At 31.5% G+C, this 14,119-nt stretch overlaps 1 protein-coding gene across 2 annotated transcripts in view; it reads right to left on the reverse strand.

Moving 5' to 3' along the window:
• Tll1 (tolloid like 1) overlaps positions 1–14,119 on the reverse strand; it is a 199,619-nt gene that overhangs the window by 17,561 nt on the left and 167,939 nt on the right. For both annotated transcript variants that reach the window (XM_048791713.1, XM_048791715.1), the window contains 3 exons: positions 13,446–13,626; positions 4,434–4,559; positions 1,720–1,847 (listed from right to left, as the gene is read on the reverse strand). In XM_048791713.1, coding sequence (XP_048647670.1) covers positions 1,720–1,847; positions 4,434–4,559; positions 13,446–13,626 — 435 coding nt within the window. The remainder of the gene's footprint in view (positions 1–1,719; positions 1,848–4,433; positions 4,560–13,445; positions 13,627–14,119) is intronic.

Consider the following 14,119-nt stretch of genomic DNA (forward strand, 5'->3'; position numbering starts at 1 on the left):
AGAGACACAACGGTGCAGAAGAATGCTGTAAAACTTTTGAAAATAATGACAGACACCACAGGAATTTCAAGAATGCAGAAATTGTAGATAATTTTGAGAAGGTGACTTTTAGAAAATTACTAAACAGACACATATCTACAAACACACCATAAACACACATAGACACATTATATTCAAACTTCTAATAAAAAGAAAAAATTGAAGGTATCCATAGACAAAATTATTCTTTACACAGAATAAAGATAAAATTTACAAATTATTGGAAACTTTGAAAGCCTGAAAATCCCATTGGAGTAAAGTGTTTGAAGTGCAAAAATAAAAATAAAATAGTCATCCTAGAATTCTACACTCAATGAAATATCTTCCAAAAGTGATACTGCATATCTTCTCCAAACAACATAAGAGGAAATTCTTCAGAATGCTCTGAAAAAATTATGATCTACATAAATCCATGCGATCAGGAAAATCCATTTTCCAAACTGAATTAGCTGGCTGCATTGCTGAATACATGCAGCCTCCACATTTCAGCCCATAAGGTTCAGAGAATTGTCTTCTCAATCAGGACCTTGGACAGGACTAGAAAGCAATGGAGTTCCTACAGCGCTATCATCTCAGCATTTAGCTGAGAGGAATGGAGTTCCCTCCATTTGCTGTATTTGTGAGTGATTTTTCAGACAGAGACACTAGTTCATTTCAGTCACAAATACAGCAAATGGATGGATGGAAATCCATACTAGGGATATGAATGTCTTGTTGTTGTCTCTGATTTTATCATAATGCCACATTTGAATAAAGCCTCTTTTATTAGCTAATAAAATAAAATGAAATGAAATAAATTCACTGAATGGGAAGATCCAAACAGGGAAATTACAAATTAACCTTATGGCTCAAATGGTCCAGGGAACTACTTTGGATTGGTAGCCTCTTTCCTAAAATATTTTTTGTTCATTACAATAGTGCTTCCTACAGTATGTCCTGATCCTTGCTAGCTAGCACATTCCGTGGCTTCCAAAAACAGCATCTTGTTGGAAATCATTTAATTTTCTATATTTCCATTATTTTATTTCTTTAAAGTACATAATTTATAGATTCTGTAATCTATAATGAAATATTTACTATCAGACAACCAGATTAGAATGCAACATTTAAAAAATGCAGAAGGGAAGACAAATTTTGTGTTCATATTTAAATGACTCACATAGAATAACATGTGAGAAAAATATAAGAATACCAGTGTCTTATTAGAGGACAATAGATTATACAAAAATGATACTTTACACACCATAAGATAATATCCATCCTATTGTAAGAAAACATACTTTTTTGCATAGGAAGCATATAGAATTGACATAATTAGTAGAATATATTAAGTTGTATAACTTGTGTTTAAGTAAATGATTATTCTGGTTTTTTAATGAATTTCCTTTTCTTTCTTTCTTTTTGGTTCCTTCATTTATTCTCCCCTTTGAAAACATCATTACCAGTAACATTAGGTAAAGCATAAAGTAAAAGAATCCCTAGAGGAGAACAACATAGCTGTCACCTTGATCTAGGAAATCAAGAATTGGTTAGTGTAAGTAAGCATGAGAAGAAAAATCTTTTCCAGCTATCTACTGATTCAATTCAGTTGAATAAACAACCCCACCACCACCACCACCATGTGCTAGCTGCAAAAGACATGGGTCTACAGCTCAATAGAAAGAAAATGGGCTCACTTACCAATTTGATCCGGTGGCCGGGGGTGGAGCTGATTTCCCATGTGCACTCCTTCCTGCTTGGATACTTGTCTGGCCAGTTGGGACTGGTGATGAGGCCACTTGGGCTGTGGATCTTCTGTTCACACTCAGCTGTGCCAATAAGGATAATATCAGTCAGTGTGGAATCTAGCCCAGGATTGGGCCAGAAAACAAGCAGCCTATTTGCCCACTGCTCTGTTGAAAGATCTTTCTGAATACTAGCTAATCATCACTCTGGTCTCTGTTATCATATTCATCTGCTTTGGCAAATAAGTTGCTGAGCATAATCATGCAATGTTTGTTGTCTGACTCACTGGAAATTAAGTGTTTGCCACAAATCAGATAAATGCCTAAAATAAAAGGAACTCCTATTTTAAACTGCTGGATCCATAAACTCAGACTTTAATAGAGCAACATATATTGACAATCAAGAATATCAACGCTGGGTTTTGCAAAATATGTAATGCATTGCTACAAACAAAAATCAATGAACTATGCCATTTTAAAATCTTTTTTTTATTTCCACATTAACAGAACATCACTTTCATCTAATTAATATCATTAAAACATTTTAGAAATTATATATTTATATTTTCTCTCTCCCTTAGTGAAGTGTACACTTAAAAACCTAAGTCACAGTTTTAGTTGCCAAATAAATTAACCTCAATTTCATTAAAGCAAAATGAAGCATTAGGGATTAAAAAAATTAGCTCCTTAGCCTTGGAGACAGCTTTTAAACTAACTAGAAAGAATATCTCATACCATTAGCATAAAATTTCTTATGTTTCTATCAGTTCAGACGAGACCATTCCACACTTAGTATCAAGTTTCAAAGTATTTGACGTCATCAGGCTGTGTTCACTGTATATAATTTGTGAAGCTATACCCTAGGGATCCTGGTTTAGGCTGGAATTATTTGTTACATATTGTGTATCCCATTGTAAACTATAAATGATTTTCTAAAATTTTCCAAGGAATCTATCTGGGGAAATTATTTACTATATAAACAATATATCAGCATACTGCAGGGCCACACAACAAGGGTCCATGCTCAATACAAATTCATGCAATTGATGTTATCATTGCTGCCACTATTGCATTCCTTAATCTACACCTTCATCTTAACCACACTAGTTCTCCATAGGAAGATTTGGATTTACAATGTGGAGGAATATCAAGAAGATACAGGTGACATTCAGCTTCTGGCAAACAAATGAGGATTATGTAGCAAGACAAGAGCAGGCTCTGGGTTCCATCCCAACCCTGGGGGTGGGAAAGAAAAATAAAAAGAAAGAAAGAAAAATTCTGGATCCTACCATGAAAAGGGTTTCTTAAATTCCATCATCCCTGTTTTTGCCTTGCCACATGAAATATGGAGTCTACCTGATTTACAATAGCCTGCAACAAAGCAAACAGGCTTACTGCTAAACTATATAAGGTGCATATACTACAGCAAAAGTAAAAGAAAATTCAACCTTTTTCCTGGCAATAAAAAATAATTTTATTAAAGGGTACTTGGACATCATTCTATCTAAATGGAAGTTTTCTATAAAATTACTTCTGGAAATATTAGCTACTTAAAATATTAGGAAGATATTTGTTATCTCTGAGACATAGGTTACATGCACATTCTGCAAAAGCTGCTTCATGTTTTTCTCTGAATTACCTTCCATTTCTGAAGGAAAAAAAAAAATTCTGGGCCTGTTGCCCAGACTGTTGATTTAATAGCATATACTACCAAGTTACAAATATGCTCATACAGGAAAGCAGAGAGAAAAAAAATTCCTGGTTGCATATGATCCTGTACAATGCCATTTTCTTCAAAAAAGAAAAAAAAAAGAAAGAAAGAAAACTTGCCAACTTACAATTCTAAGGTATATACAAGAAGTCCATTATCTAACTGGGATTTTAGTCAGGTCCTTCCAATGTACATACACAGAATGATGAGTAGTTATAAAAAAAAACTTAATAATTTTCTTTTTGAAATAGGCATAAATCCAATTTAAGTAGAAAATTCCAGAGTAGACTCTCAAAGGAAGAAATAAGACCTGAATAATTATCTCCTGTTTACATATAACTCACAGTAGCTGAGGGGAATAAAATTATTGTTTTGAAAAATCTTGGAATTTTTTAAGACTTTGGAAACAATCTGGCAGGCTAGTATTGTGCTCCTAGTATGCTTGCTTTTTATTTTCTGGCCAAATCCTGACTTAAAACTTTAAATGGCATGTACCATTTTCAAATGTCTTTCCCTTGGTAGACATTTGAGCTTGATATGTCTGATATTTAAGGCACATCACTCATGAAGCTCATGTATGAGAAATTTGGGGGAGGGCTATAACACCAAATGTAAAACATTTTTCAGAAGTTCAGTTTATATATGGATAGTGTTGTAAGGTCTATTCTATAAAGACCTGAGGATAACATGTTGATTTTTGGCTACCAGATGGCTTCATAGCAGCTTATGTATCCCATATACAAGTTACTCTAATGCTGCCCACATGTAACATGTAAAACCTTTTGGTAATATAATGAGGTTTCCAGTTATATTATATGGGATCTATAAACATTTCGCAAAAATTTTTTAATTTTTATTTTTCAACTCATTGATATGATTAACTCTCCTTAGAAGCAGAACTTTGTTCAAATCACATGAAATTTGAGATGTTGTCAAGAAGAGGACATTTCTTTCCATACCTTCCTTGCAATCATGTTTATTCTCATGCAGCACAAATCCGTTACGGCACTGACACATGTAGCTTCCCACTGTGTTGACGCATTCCTGCTGACACCCACCATTATCCTTAGAACATTCATCTTTGTCTAGCAAGGAAATAAACCCCATAGTTTAGTAAGTAGATTTTTAAAAAATGCTCTTAAAGGACAGTCACTTATTGAGGCGAGCAATGGCCAAGGGTAAACTAAGTCACAACTTTCCCTGTGTTCAACATGAAAAAAAAAATAGAAATTTAAGGTGTCTTAGTTTTACCCTTTTCTTGTTTAGCTAGGAGCCTTGTACCATGGAATGAGTTTCTGAGAATACTTGTGCTAGGATAACAACTTACAATATTCTTTCACTTCGATACTGGAGTAAAAGTTTTGAGTAGGGAAACAAAAAACAGTCAACATATCTTTTCCCAATTAATCTACACAGTGATTGTGAATTTTTAGAAATGAATTTAAAATCACTAGTAGCTTTAATGAAGGCAAGAAACAGCATTTACGTAGTGGTCAAATCCTTCATTATATTAACCATGGTGTACAGACAGAGGCTAAACAAGTTTCCAAGATTTGTATATAATTGCTTTAAAAAAAATCACTCAGTATAACTACTGTAGTTGATTTTTTTTCATTAACTTTGCAGATATGCTTGGCATTAATGAATCTGGACATTTCAAAACATTCCAAGACAGAAAAGACATCGTTAGACCATCTTAAAGATGAAAGTTAATTTATATTTTAAACAAATCTACTCTGGCAGACTAGTTTATTAATAAGTCATCCTCTAAAAAGGCTTTTAGTGTGCTAGAAGTAAAGGTTAAAATAGGAAATATGAGCTTTAGGAAATAGTCAATATATTCACTACAGGGAGAAAGCCAAACTAGATTAACAGGCAGTCGATTCAGTGACAGGCATCAGCTGTCACACTACGTTACTCAGCTGTCATCCCATGGCTGGCATGTCCCTTTAAGCCAAACTGGCAGGTTGCTCCTGACACACATATATGGTGGCATATCACTCAGAAGTTCATCACTCCCACACACAGAGAACAAAAAGGACACAGTACAGTCATGTCAGAGGTGAGATGAATTCAAATTTTTCACTGTCAGCTGATTTTGCTGGTGAGAAATAGTGAGTTCACATGACAAACAGTTTGCTATTTTGGCTTTTATATATTTTTGTTTATTTTTTTTTAAATAATCTGCTAGCAATTTTGAAAGATGCATCTACTTTTTCCACTTTTAAAGATTGACTGCATGACAAGCACACACAGGTTACAGGATATATTCATACATTGGCAGAATATTTCAAATACATGCAGGTATTCTCCAGTCTTTAAAGAATATGTAAGAATCAGTAAATTTGTGATTTATGTTTTCTCTGCCTATCCTTGCCATTTTCATTATTCTTTTATTTTTTATTTTTTTTTATTGTTGGTTGTTCAAAACATTACATAGTTCTTGATATATCATCTTTCACACTTTGCTTCAAGTGGGTTATGAACTCCCAATTTTAGCCCATATACAGATTGCAGAATCACATCAATTACACATCCATTGATTTACATATTGCCATACTAGTGACTGTCCTGTTCNTTGTCTATTGAAGGGCATCTGGGTGGGAACTAAGCAAGAAAAAAAATTAAATAAAGATAATTAATCTCTAAAAGAGTAACAAACACCAAACTGCATAAGAAAGCATAAATTAATAGAGAATTAACATCATAAAGTTAATTTTAGATCAATTTATCATATCTTAAACCCCATTCCCTTAACTCTAACACTGAATATTATTGGTTATGAATTATGAATGATAAAAACAGAACGGATGGGTGGTAAATTATATTTACTATTGCTATCTTGTCACTTGGTTGCATTTCCTAATTCACATAGTTCAGCAGTAAATTTTTAAAATATATTATTTTATCATAAGAAGCTTTAGAAAAAGCCTTCCTCGTGAGTGAATATAGATAAAAATCCTCTTCATTAAATGAAAAAGGACTATTTAAAATTTTTTTCTGGTGCTACAATTACTCTGAAATAGAAACACACTTCTTATGAAAATGTTTATATAATGATGATTTGTTGTATTTAAAATAAGACCCAATAGAATGAACTTCAGAATGTATTATGGTCAACTAGACTTTCGAGAATGGTATGAAAACCTAACAATTGTAAGCAAAGTAGCTTAGAGAACATTTGTTCCCTTTTGTAACTGACTGGTAAACAAATGGACTGCTCAAGGACCCACCCTATGGGGTGAAGTTGCCTGATTCCTCCTTTCATTGGTACCTGTCTGGATGGCCATGTATGGGAAGCACCAAAATGTTAAAAGAACACATGTATTATTACAGAATAATAATACATGTGTTCTTTTAACACACTCATGGTATAGTCAAAATAATTCCAACACATCAAACTTCATTCTAGTAGAAATATCATCTCACTAGCTAATCTTTCCAAGTGTGATTAGTTTCAGGACCTCATAGGGCATAGCTGAGCTGTAGTAGTGGTAACTGAAAGAATTCCAAGTAAAACCAATCATATTTTAATAGTTTTTTTCAACCAATTATTCTTATTTCTGTTGTGCTGAAAAAATAACTTTTCAAATAATATTTGGAAGAGGAGGAGGAGAAGAAAAACAGGATAAATTGAAGAACTAGAAGATGAAGCATTATTATTATATTATTATTTATGTAGTCATTATTTTCTAAGTATCTGTTATTTTTTACTTTTCCAGTTTGTCTGTGTTTCCTGCCTCCCTCCATTCCCACACAGCTTGTTTCTTATTTTAGTCAAGGTCCCATGAAAGTTAAAAGTCATCAATTAGGCTGCTAGAATATATTTATGGGTTAATCTATGCTTTAGCCAAGATGCAAAACTGGACTAATCAAAATTGTAACTAAAAGCAGCAGAGGGAAATTATGTCCAGAAAGGTAGCATCTAAAACTGAGCTCCTTGTGTCAAATGGTCATATGAAAAGAGAAAATTTCATTAAATCATTGGAATACTTAAAATGAGCCAGATGTTTTACATCATGCAGACAAAAAAAAAAGCCCATATTTTTTTAACTTAATAGTTTGTCTAGAAAATAGTGAATACATTGGGGTCGTTTGAAGATATTTTTAATAGAGATAATTAATTAACTATTCTAATTAAAGTAAATTCAGTTTTGGATTTTCTTTGTGAGAAACAACAATATCATAAAAGAAGAATTCCACCAATATGTTCTGTATTTCTTACTTATGAAAGGCCATCAAACTAGCAGGGTATGGGGGAGAAACCTTAACAAGCATGATTGACTAATGTTGTCCCTTTTTCCCTCTCAGGATCTAACTTCACAGACTTTTCACAGAATGAAGAATTCAAGAAAAAGGGAAAGGGAGGAGGATGCAGAGTATTCAACATTTCTTAAAATGTCTGCATAATCAATTAAATAATTGAGAATTCAATCAATTATTCATTTGAAATTTTCTGGCATTTTCATAGAGTAGACACACAATGAAGAAAAATTAATAGTTTTTATTAGTAGAAGAAACAAATATTTTGTGAAGAGAAAAAAAAAAAAAACCACATTTCTCTTCTGTAGATGGAAACGAGCCCCAGTCTTGGGAATGGACATGTCTGTTTTCCATTCTGTGTTAGATGAAGAAAAGTTCTATTATTAGGAGAAGGGAGGTGGTATTTTCCCATGAGAGCCTGTAGCATACCTCTGAGACTATCAGAGGTCATCAGTCTATGAATAATACATACTGGTTGGAACTGAAGTGGCAACCTGTAACAAGTTCTTGCAAGATTCAAAAATAAAAATTTTCTCTTTGCAGAAAGCTTCCTTATCTGTAGGAAAAAGAAGTAAACATTCCATGCAACAGAACAGCAACATATAGGAAAGCAAATATTCTCAAACCAAATCCTCAGGACTGAAATTAAGAGATACATACAGTACTCATGCACACACACAAACACAGCATACACAACATAAAACTATTCAATAAATTATCACCTTTAGAGAGCAAAGATAAAATCTGAGAGCTACAACACTGACTATAGCTCTTTCCATAAATATGCAAATATTAAATCTTACTAATATTGAAAACTTAGAAGCAGGATTCAAAACTGTATAGGAATATTGTAGTTACATTATTACTGATAATTAATCACACCAATATTTATACATTTGTTAGGGTGATATTAGATTGAATGTTATCTACAAATATCAACAACCATTCCATGAGAAAAATTGTGTAAAGAAAACAATGTTTATGAAGAAGTATGTGTGAGAGAAGATGAGTGTGTCAGTCAAAATCACTTGAATTTATAATTAGAAATATTGAAATAAAATTATTTTATCTTACTCTGCATTTTTATAGACCAAAATGAACTGGGAGAAGGCAAACTTCAGTTTCATTCTATTTTTGTCACTAAGAAAGTCACTAGGTCTATCAATAATAGTTAGATCACATTCCCATTAAATTATCCCTGAGGGAGATTGCTATTGAAAGTTTTCTTTTTCAAATTCGGTGTTCTGATTATCATAGAAGTCATTACTGAGTCTTTTCATTGTACAGGGTTGCCTAACAAAGGTGCACCCCATGCTCAATGCCCACTGCCTAAAGTTATTTCCAAATTGTGAAAGTTATAGAGAATTTTTTAAAATCCTGTCAAGTTCTCCAAATGATGCTGTTTTGCATGCATAAATTTCTACTAATACTTCTTTGGGCTTAACCTATTCTAAGAAAAATAACTTTGTTCTGAGAGGTATATAGCTAACTTTGCCTTATCACTTAAACTAGATAAACTGTATTGTGTATACCTATGCAGGCTTATACCCCTGTGTTCAAAAACGATATCACGTAAAATTGAGTTTTATTCTATCAGCATATAAAAGAAATCATTATTATTAATCTAATAACAAATCTCCTTTAGCAATTCTTGGATTAGATATCTTCTAGAAAATGCCCATGCTACTATATTCTGAATTATCTAAAAAATGAATAGACTTATAATTCTAGTTAATATCCCAATAGCCTTATTTTGATATTCCTAATTTCTTTATTTTCCTAAATATCAGTTCCTTCATTTGTTCTGAAAATATATTCTGGAATAATTACAGTGCATCAAACTTTGATTTTTGTAAAGCAGGTTAAAAGCTTTTCTGCTATAAAATCCATTAACTTCCCACATTTCAAGCTATGACATTTTCATAACTAATTTATGAAGCTTAATTAGAATTGATATATAAGGATTTCTTAGTTTCATGAACATGGAAGTGACAGAAATCATTGATGTTAATTATTCTGCTAATAAGTTCTTGGAAACATCCTTTTGATTCCATTTCTTAAATCTAAAAATTACTTATTTAAAAATCTGGGGTTATGTGTAAAAATAGATACAATCTACATGGTTATTTTATTTGATAATGGTATGTTAGAAACAGCACTATAAGTACTTTATTTCATTGCATACATTAAAATTTAAATATAGCTCTTCCTCTCTTTTGTTATGTATGACTTCAAGGAAGTTTAAATTTATTTTCAAATTGCTTTCCTTTCCAAATACTGTGGGATAACTTATCACCAAATACTGTGTTTTTTATTGTTATTGAATTCCTTTGTAATTGTTATTAGGAAAAGAATAAGAAGAAAATAATTGAACACGTTATGTTATACCCCTTGTTAAGATTATGTAAAGCCATAACTACTTTTGAAATTTTAAAACACTGGCTATAAATGTTACTATTTAAGACTAAGTTCCCATAAAATATCTTTTGATTCTTATTTTATTGTCTGTAATAAGATAATTACAAATTAACTTGTTTTGATTCACTTCTATTGATTTTTTCTTATATTAATATTGAATAACAATAAATATAAAAACTCAAAATTTTCTTCACTTAGAAAAGATCAAAGTCCATCAGGCAATGTTTTGCAAATCTAGAAATATTTTTTAAGAAACAGATAGTTGGAAATATTATTTAAGGATTTTTCTTCAAAGTTACTTTATATTTAAATCAGAGAAATGCTCTGAGATAAATTGGAGTGTACTATAAGGCACGGTCTTCCCACTTTAGCAGAAGTATTTTAGTGTTTTTAAATGGTTAACTTTCAGGTTTGTATCCAGTCACATGATTAGTTATAAGCACAGTGTGTAGTTTTATACCTAGATTTCTATTAATATTTTATCATCTACAACTTTTTGCACCATGAAGTCATTAAACTATATTTATGGTACAAGAGTCTATTTGCTGTAACTCGCTATTTTTTTTTTTAATTGTCACACTATTTTGTCCAAATTTCTATCATTATCTCATTATATTTAAATCTTTCTTGATGTGGGGATATTTATGAGAGTCTCCCAAAAGAATGGGATTTCTTAGACAAACAGGACAGTCATGTTAATGACTCTTGATCTCTATGCCTGATTGTTTTCTAAAGAATCTGTGACAATAAAACTAATAATGCACCTTAAAAATCCCCCAATAATGGATTTTAACATTAAAAAAATACTTCAATTTTGTTGTGAAGTATAGTATGACCGTGGTTTACATAGTTACTTTCTAATAAATGTAGTTACAATAAAATATATGATTTTTGACAAATTATTTTATGACACTTAAAGCATTATTAGAACTATTAAATAATATTTTCAATGTGAATAAACCTATTTATTAAAATGATGAACTTTTGTAGGTTATAATTTTGTAAGATTATCAGTCTAAGATCATTTAGTTATCTAAATCCTTATTTACATCCATCTCTTTATGGTACCACAATGGTAATTTACTACAAATAGAATGTTTTTACCTTCTGTTTTCTTGAGCACACACATTCCCCACTGACAGAAACTCCCAGGAAATAAGCTGTGCAATAGGTATCATCCAGAACCATAATATTTTAAATATAAATATGGCAAAATACAAGGTCTTTTCAGTGCATCAAAAGGAACATTGAAAATTTATACTTAATGATGATTATTTCACACTTTACAAAAAAGTAATCTAATAAAGAAATGAAAAGCATATCTATTGTTTTTCAGGTCATAAGGATGTTGAATGGCACACATTCATTATTAATGCCCCTTGCAAAGGTCATAATCTGCTTTTATGGTTAAGAGAATTGTCTGTGAACCAAGACAGAATAGGGTTTAAATGCTTTGTGACCCTGAGCAATGTATTAACTCCTCAGCAGCTCATCTTTCAAATAAACATAGAAATGAACATACCAATATAATATGAATGTCCAGAGTTTAGTTTCCTCCTGAACTTCATTGTTCATTTTATTTAACTACCTTCATTCCATCAGTATAAGCTAGATTCTTCTAAAATAAAATAAATACTGCATGTAGCATGTGTGTGTGTGTTTAAATACTAAAAACAGATAGTTTTTTAAATGATTGTATTAGTGAACATGACTTATAGCAAATAAGTTGCTTAGTATTATTGAGATACTCAGCTAATATTGCAAAGCATCACTACACAGAGAAAACAATAAAACCTATTATCTTCTCAAGTGATAAAAGTACCATCTGCATTCATGTTTGTATTCTAAGAATTTAAAAAGCACATTTATATTGCACTAGTAGTGTTCTAAAGATTCAGATCTGGCTTTTTATTTGGAAAATTTTGTCTGACCAAAAATAACAGAAACTGATTTTAATTGTTGTGAGAATTGTTCAATTTAATCATAATTTGAATTCAGTATGTATAGTATGTATTTTTAAAGAATCTTGAAGTATGTGACCAAGGTAATGTGCAAAGGAATACTTTGAATTTTATGATAAAATTGCATTGCTTCATAATTTCACTTTTTAAAATAACTATTTAGATGGCTTGAGGTAAATAGCTTTGTCTCTACCATGTCCATGATATTTATACAATAGTGAAGTCTAAGAAAGTCTCTTTTATTAAAATAAGATATTCACATTCTACTTTTAAGACTATAAATCTTAAATAAATGCCTAAGAAGAATTTTTAAAAGGTAATTAAATCTGTGAGAAGGCAAGGGAACAAGAGCAAGTAAGCTGAGACCCATTGTATTTTGAATGCACTTTTATGTCTGAATTGGAACTCAATGGAGCTTGTGAACCATTAACTTCAATTACCCCCCAAATCCCAAACAAACCCTGGACATTGTAAATCTCATTAATTTTAAACTCAGGGGGACTGGAGTAAATGGACTTCGAATTAACTCAATCCAAATTACCTAATATTAAAGCATAATTAGAATTTAGTTGCTTTAAATTATTTGTTACCTTTGTGCAAAGGCAGAATAGATTCCTATACTGAGGTTTATTACAATATTATCTGTTCTTGAAGTTTTGAAATATTGTTTTTATAATGAATGATTCTGAGATTGAGAAACTAGGGAAATTTCATGTTTCTATATGTTTTTGTAAAATTGGGCAAGTTTTTATTTATTGTATTTTGAATTGGTTGCCAATTTCCAAACACAGAAGTATAAAACATTAAGTATACCCCATCCTATGTTATTTGTAATAAAATTATAGTTCCATATTTCTCAGCTACAATCATGCCTGTAGCAACAAGGCAAATATGATGTTGTTACTGGCCTAAAGATAAGAATGTAAATATAGCAATAACAAGAAGAAATATGTTGCAAAATGAAAGAGTCTAAAAATAAGAACACATTTTCAAAAAAAAATGTTGAAAAATATTCCACTGTCTAGTAGTCTGGTATCATTATTCCCATATATCTGTAACAACTAGTCACTGCTTGGAAGTATTATATCATTATTTTTGTGTTATTTGTACCAGACTTTATTTATACAAAATCTAATCATTTTGGGTCAACCTTTCATCAGTGCTCCTTTTATTAATATCTTATGCAAAAAATGTTAATACTAGGATAAATCATCATTTATTCTTTGTGCTTCCAAGTTTATCAACAGTAAACTGTGAAGGAAAGATCATAAACTTAAGCCAATCCATGTTGATCAGTAACATACACATACAACATGTTAATACTTATACCTGAGAAAAAATGTGCTTTGAAGCCTTTCTTGGATACGGTATTGTCAGATTTGAACTCAATCCTCATGTTGTTGTACTGGGATGTGATCACTTCCGGCACTTCTGCGCCACAGAATTTACCATGCAGTTTAGAGTCAGAGGAAAGACCACTCCAGATCTCCACATAATCGTATTTGCATACCTTGAAAAAAAAAAAACACAGTGGTCCTAGTCACTAGACCAATAGTACCAGATGATTGACATTTATTTGAGAAGTATATCATGTTTTTACCTGTTTACTCCCATGGTAGTCAAACTAGAAATGACAGGTTAAAGAAAATCAAGAACATGGTTCAACTCTGAGATAAAAAGTATGAAAGATAGAGAATAATTTTGTTGTGAATGTCTTCTAGATTGTATATACACTGACATGCTTGTTTCTTTGTGGCAAGTGACTATATTTTTTCAAAAAAGACAAAATCATAAGGAGAATTCAGATGAATATTTGTTGAGATGATGGTGGTGATGGGCAGAAGAGCAGCAGTTTGTCACTTTTTCATTTTTTTAAAAAAACTTTTTATTTATTTATTTATTTATGTATTTATTTATTTATTTAATTAATTTACCAAGGATTCTACTCAGGGGCACTTGACCACTGAGCCACATCCCCAGCCCTATTTTGTATTTTATTTAGA

This window comes from Marmota marmota, unplaced genomic scaffold (assembly GCF_001458135.2).
Source record: "Marmota marmota marmota unplaced genomic scaffold, marMar, whole genome shotgun sequence".
In the NCBI taxonomy this organism is placed as follows: domain Eukaryota; kingdom Metazoa; phylum Chordata; class Mammalia; order Rodentia; family Sciuridae; genus Marmota; species Marmota marmota.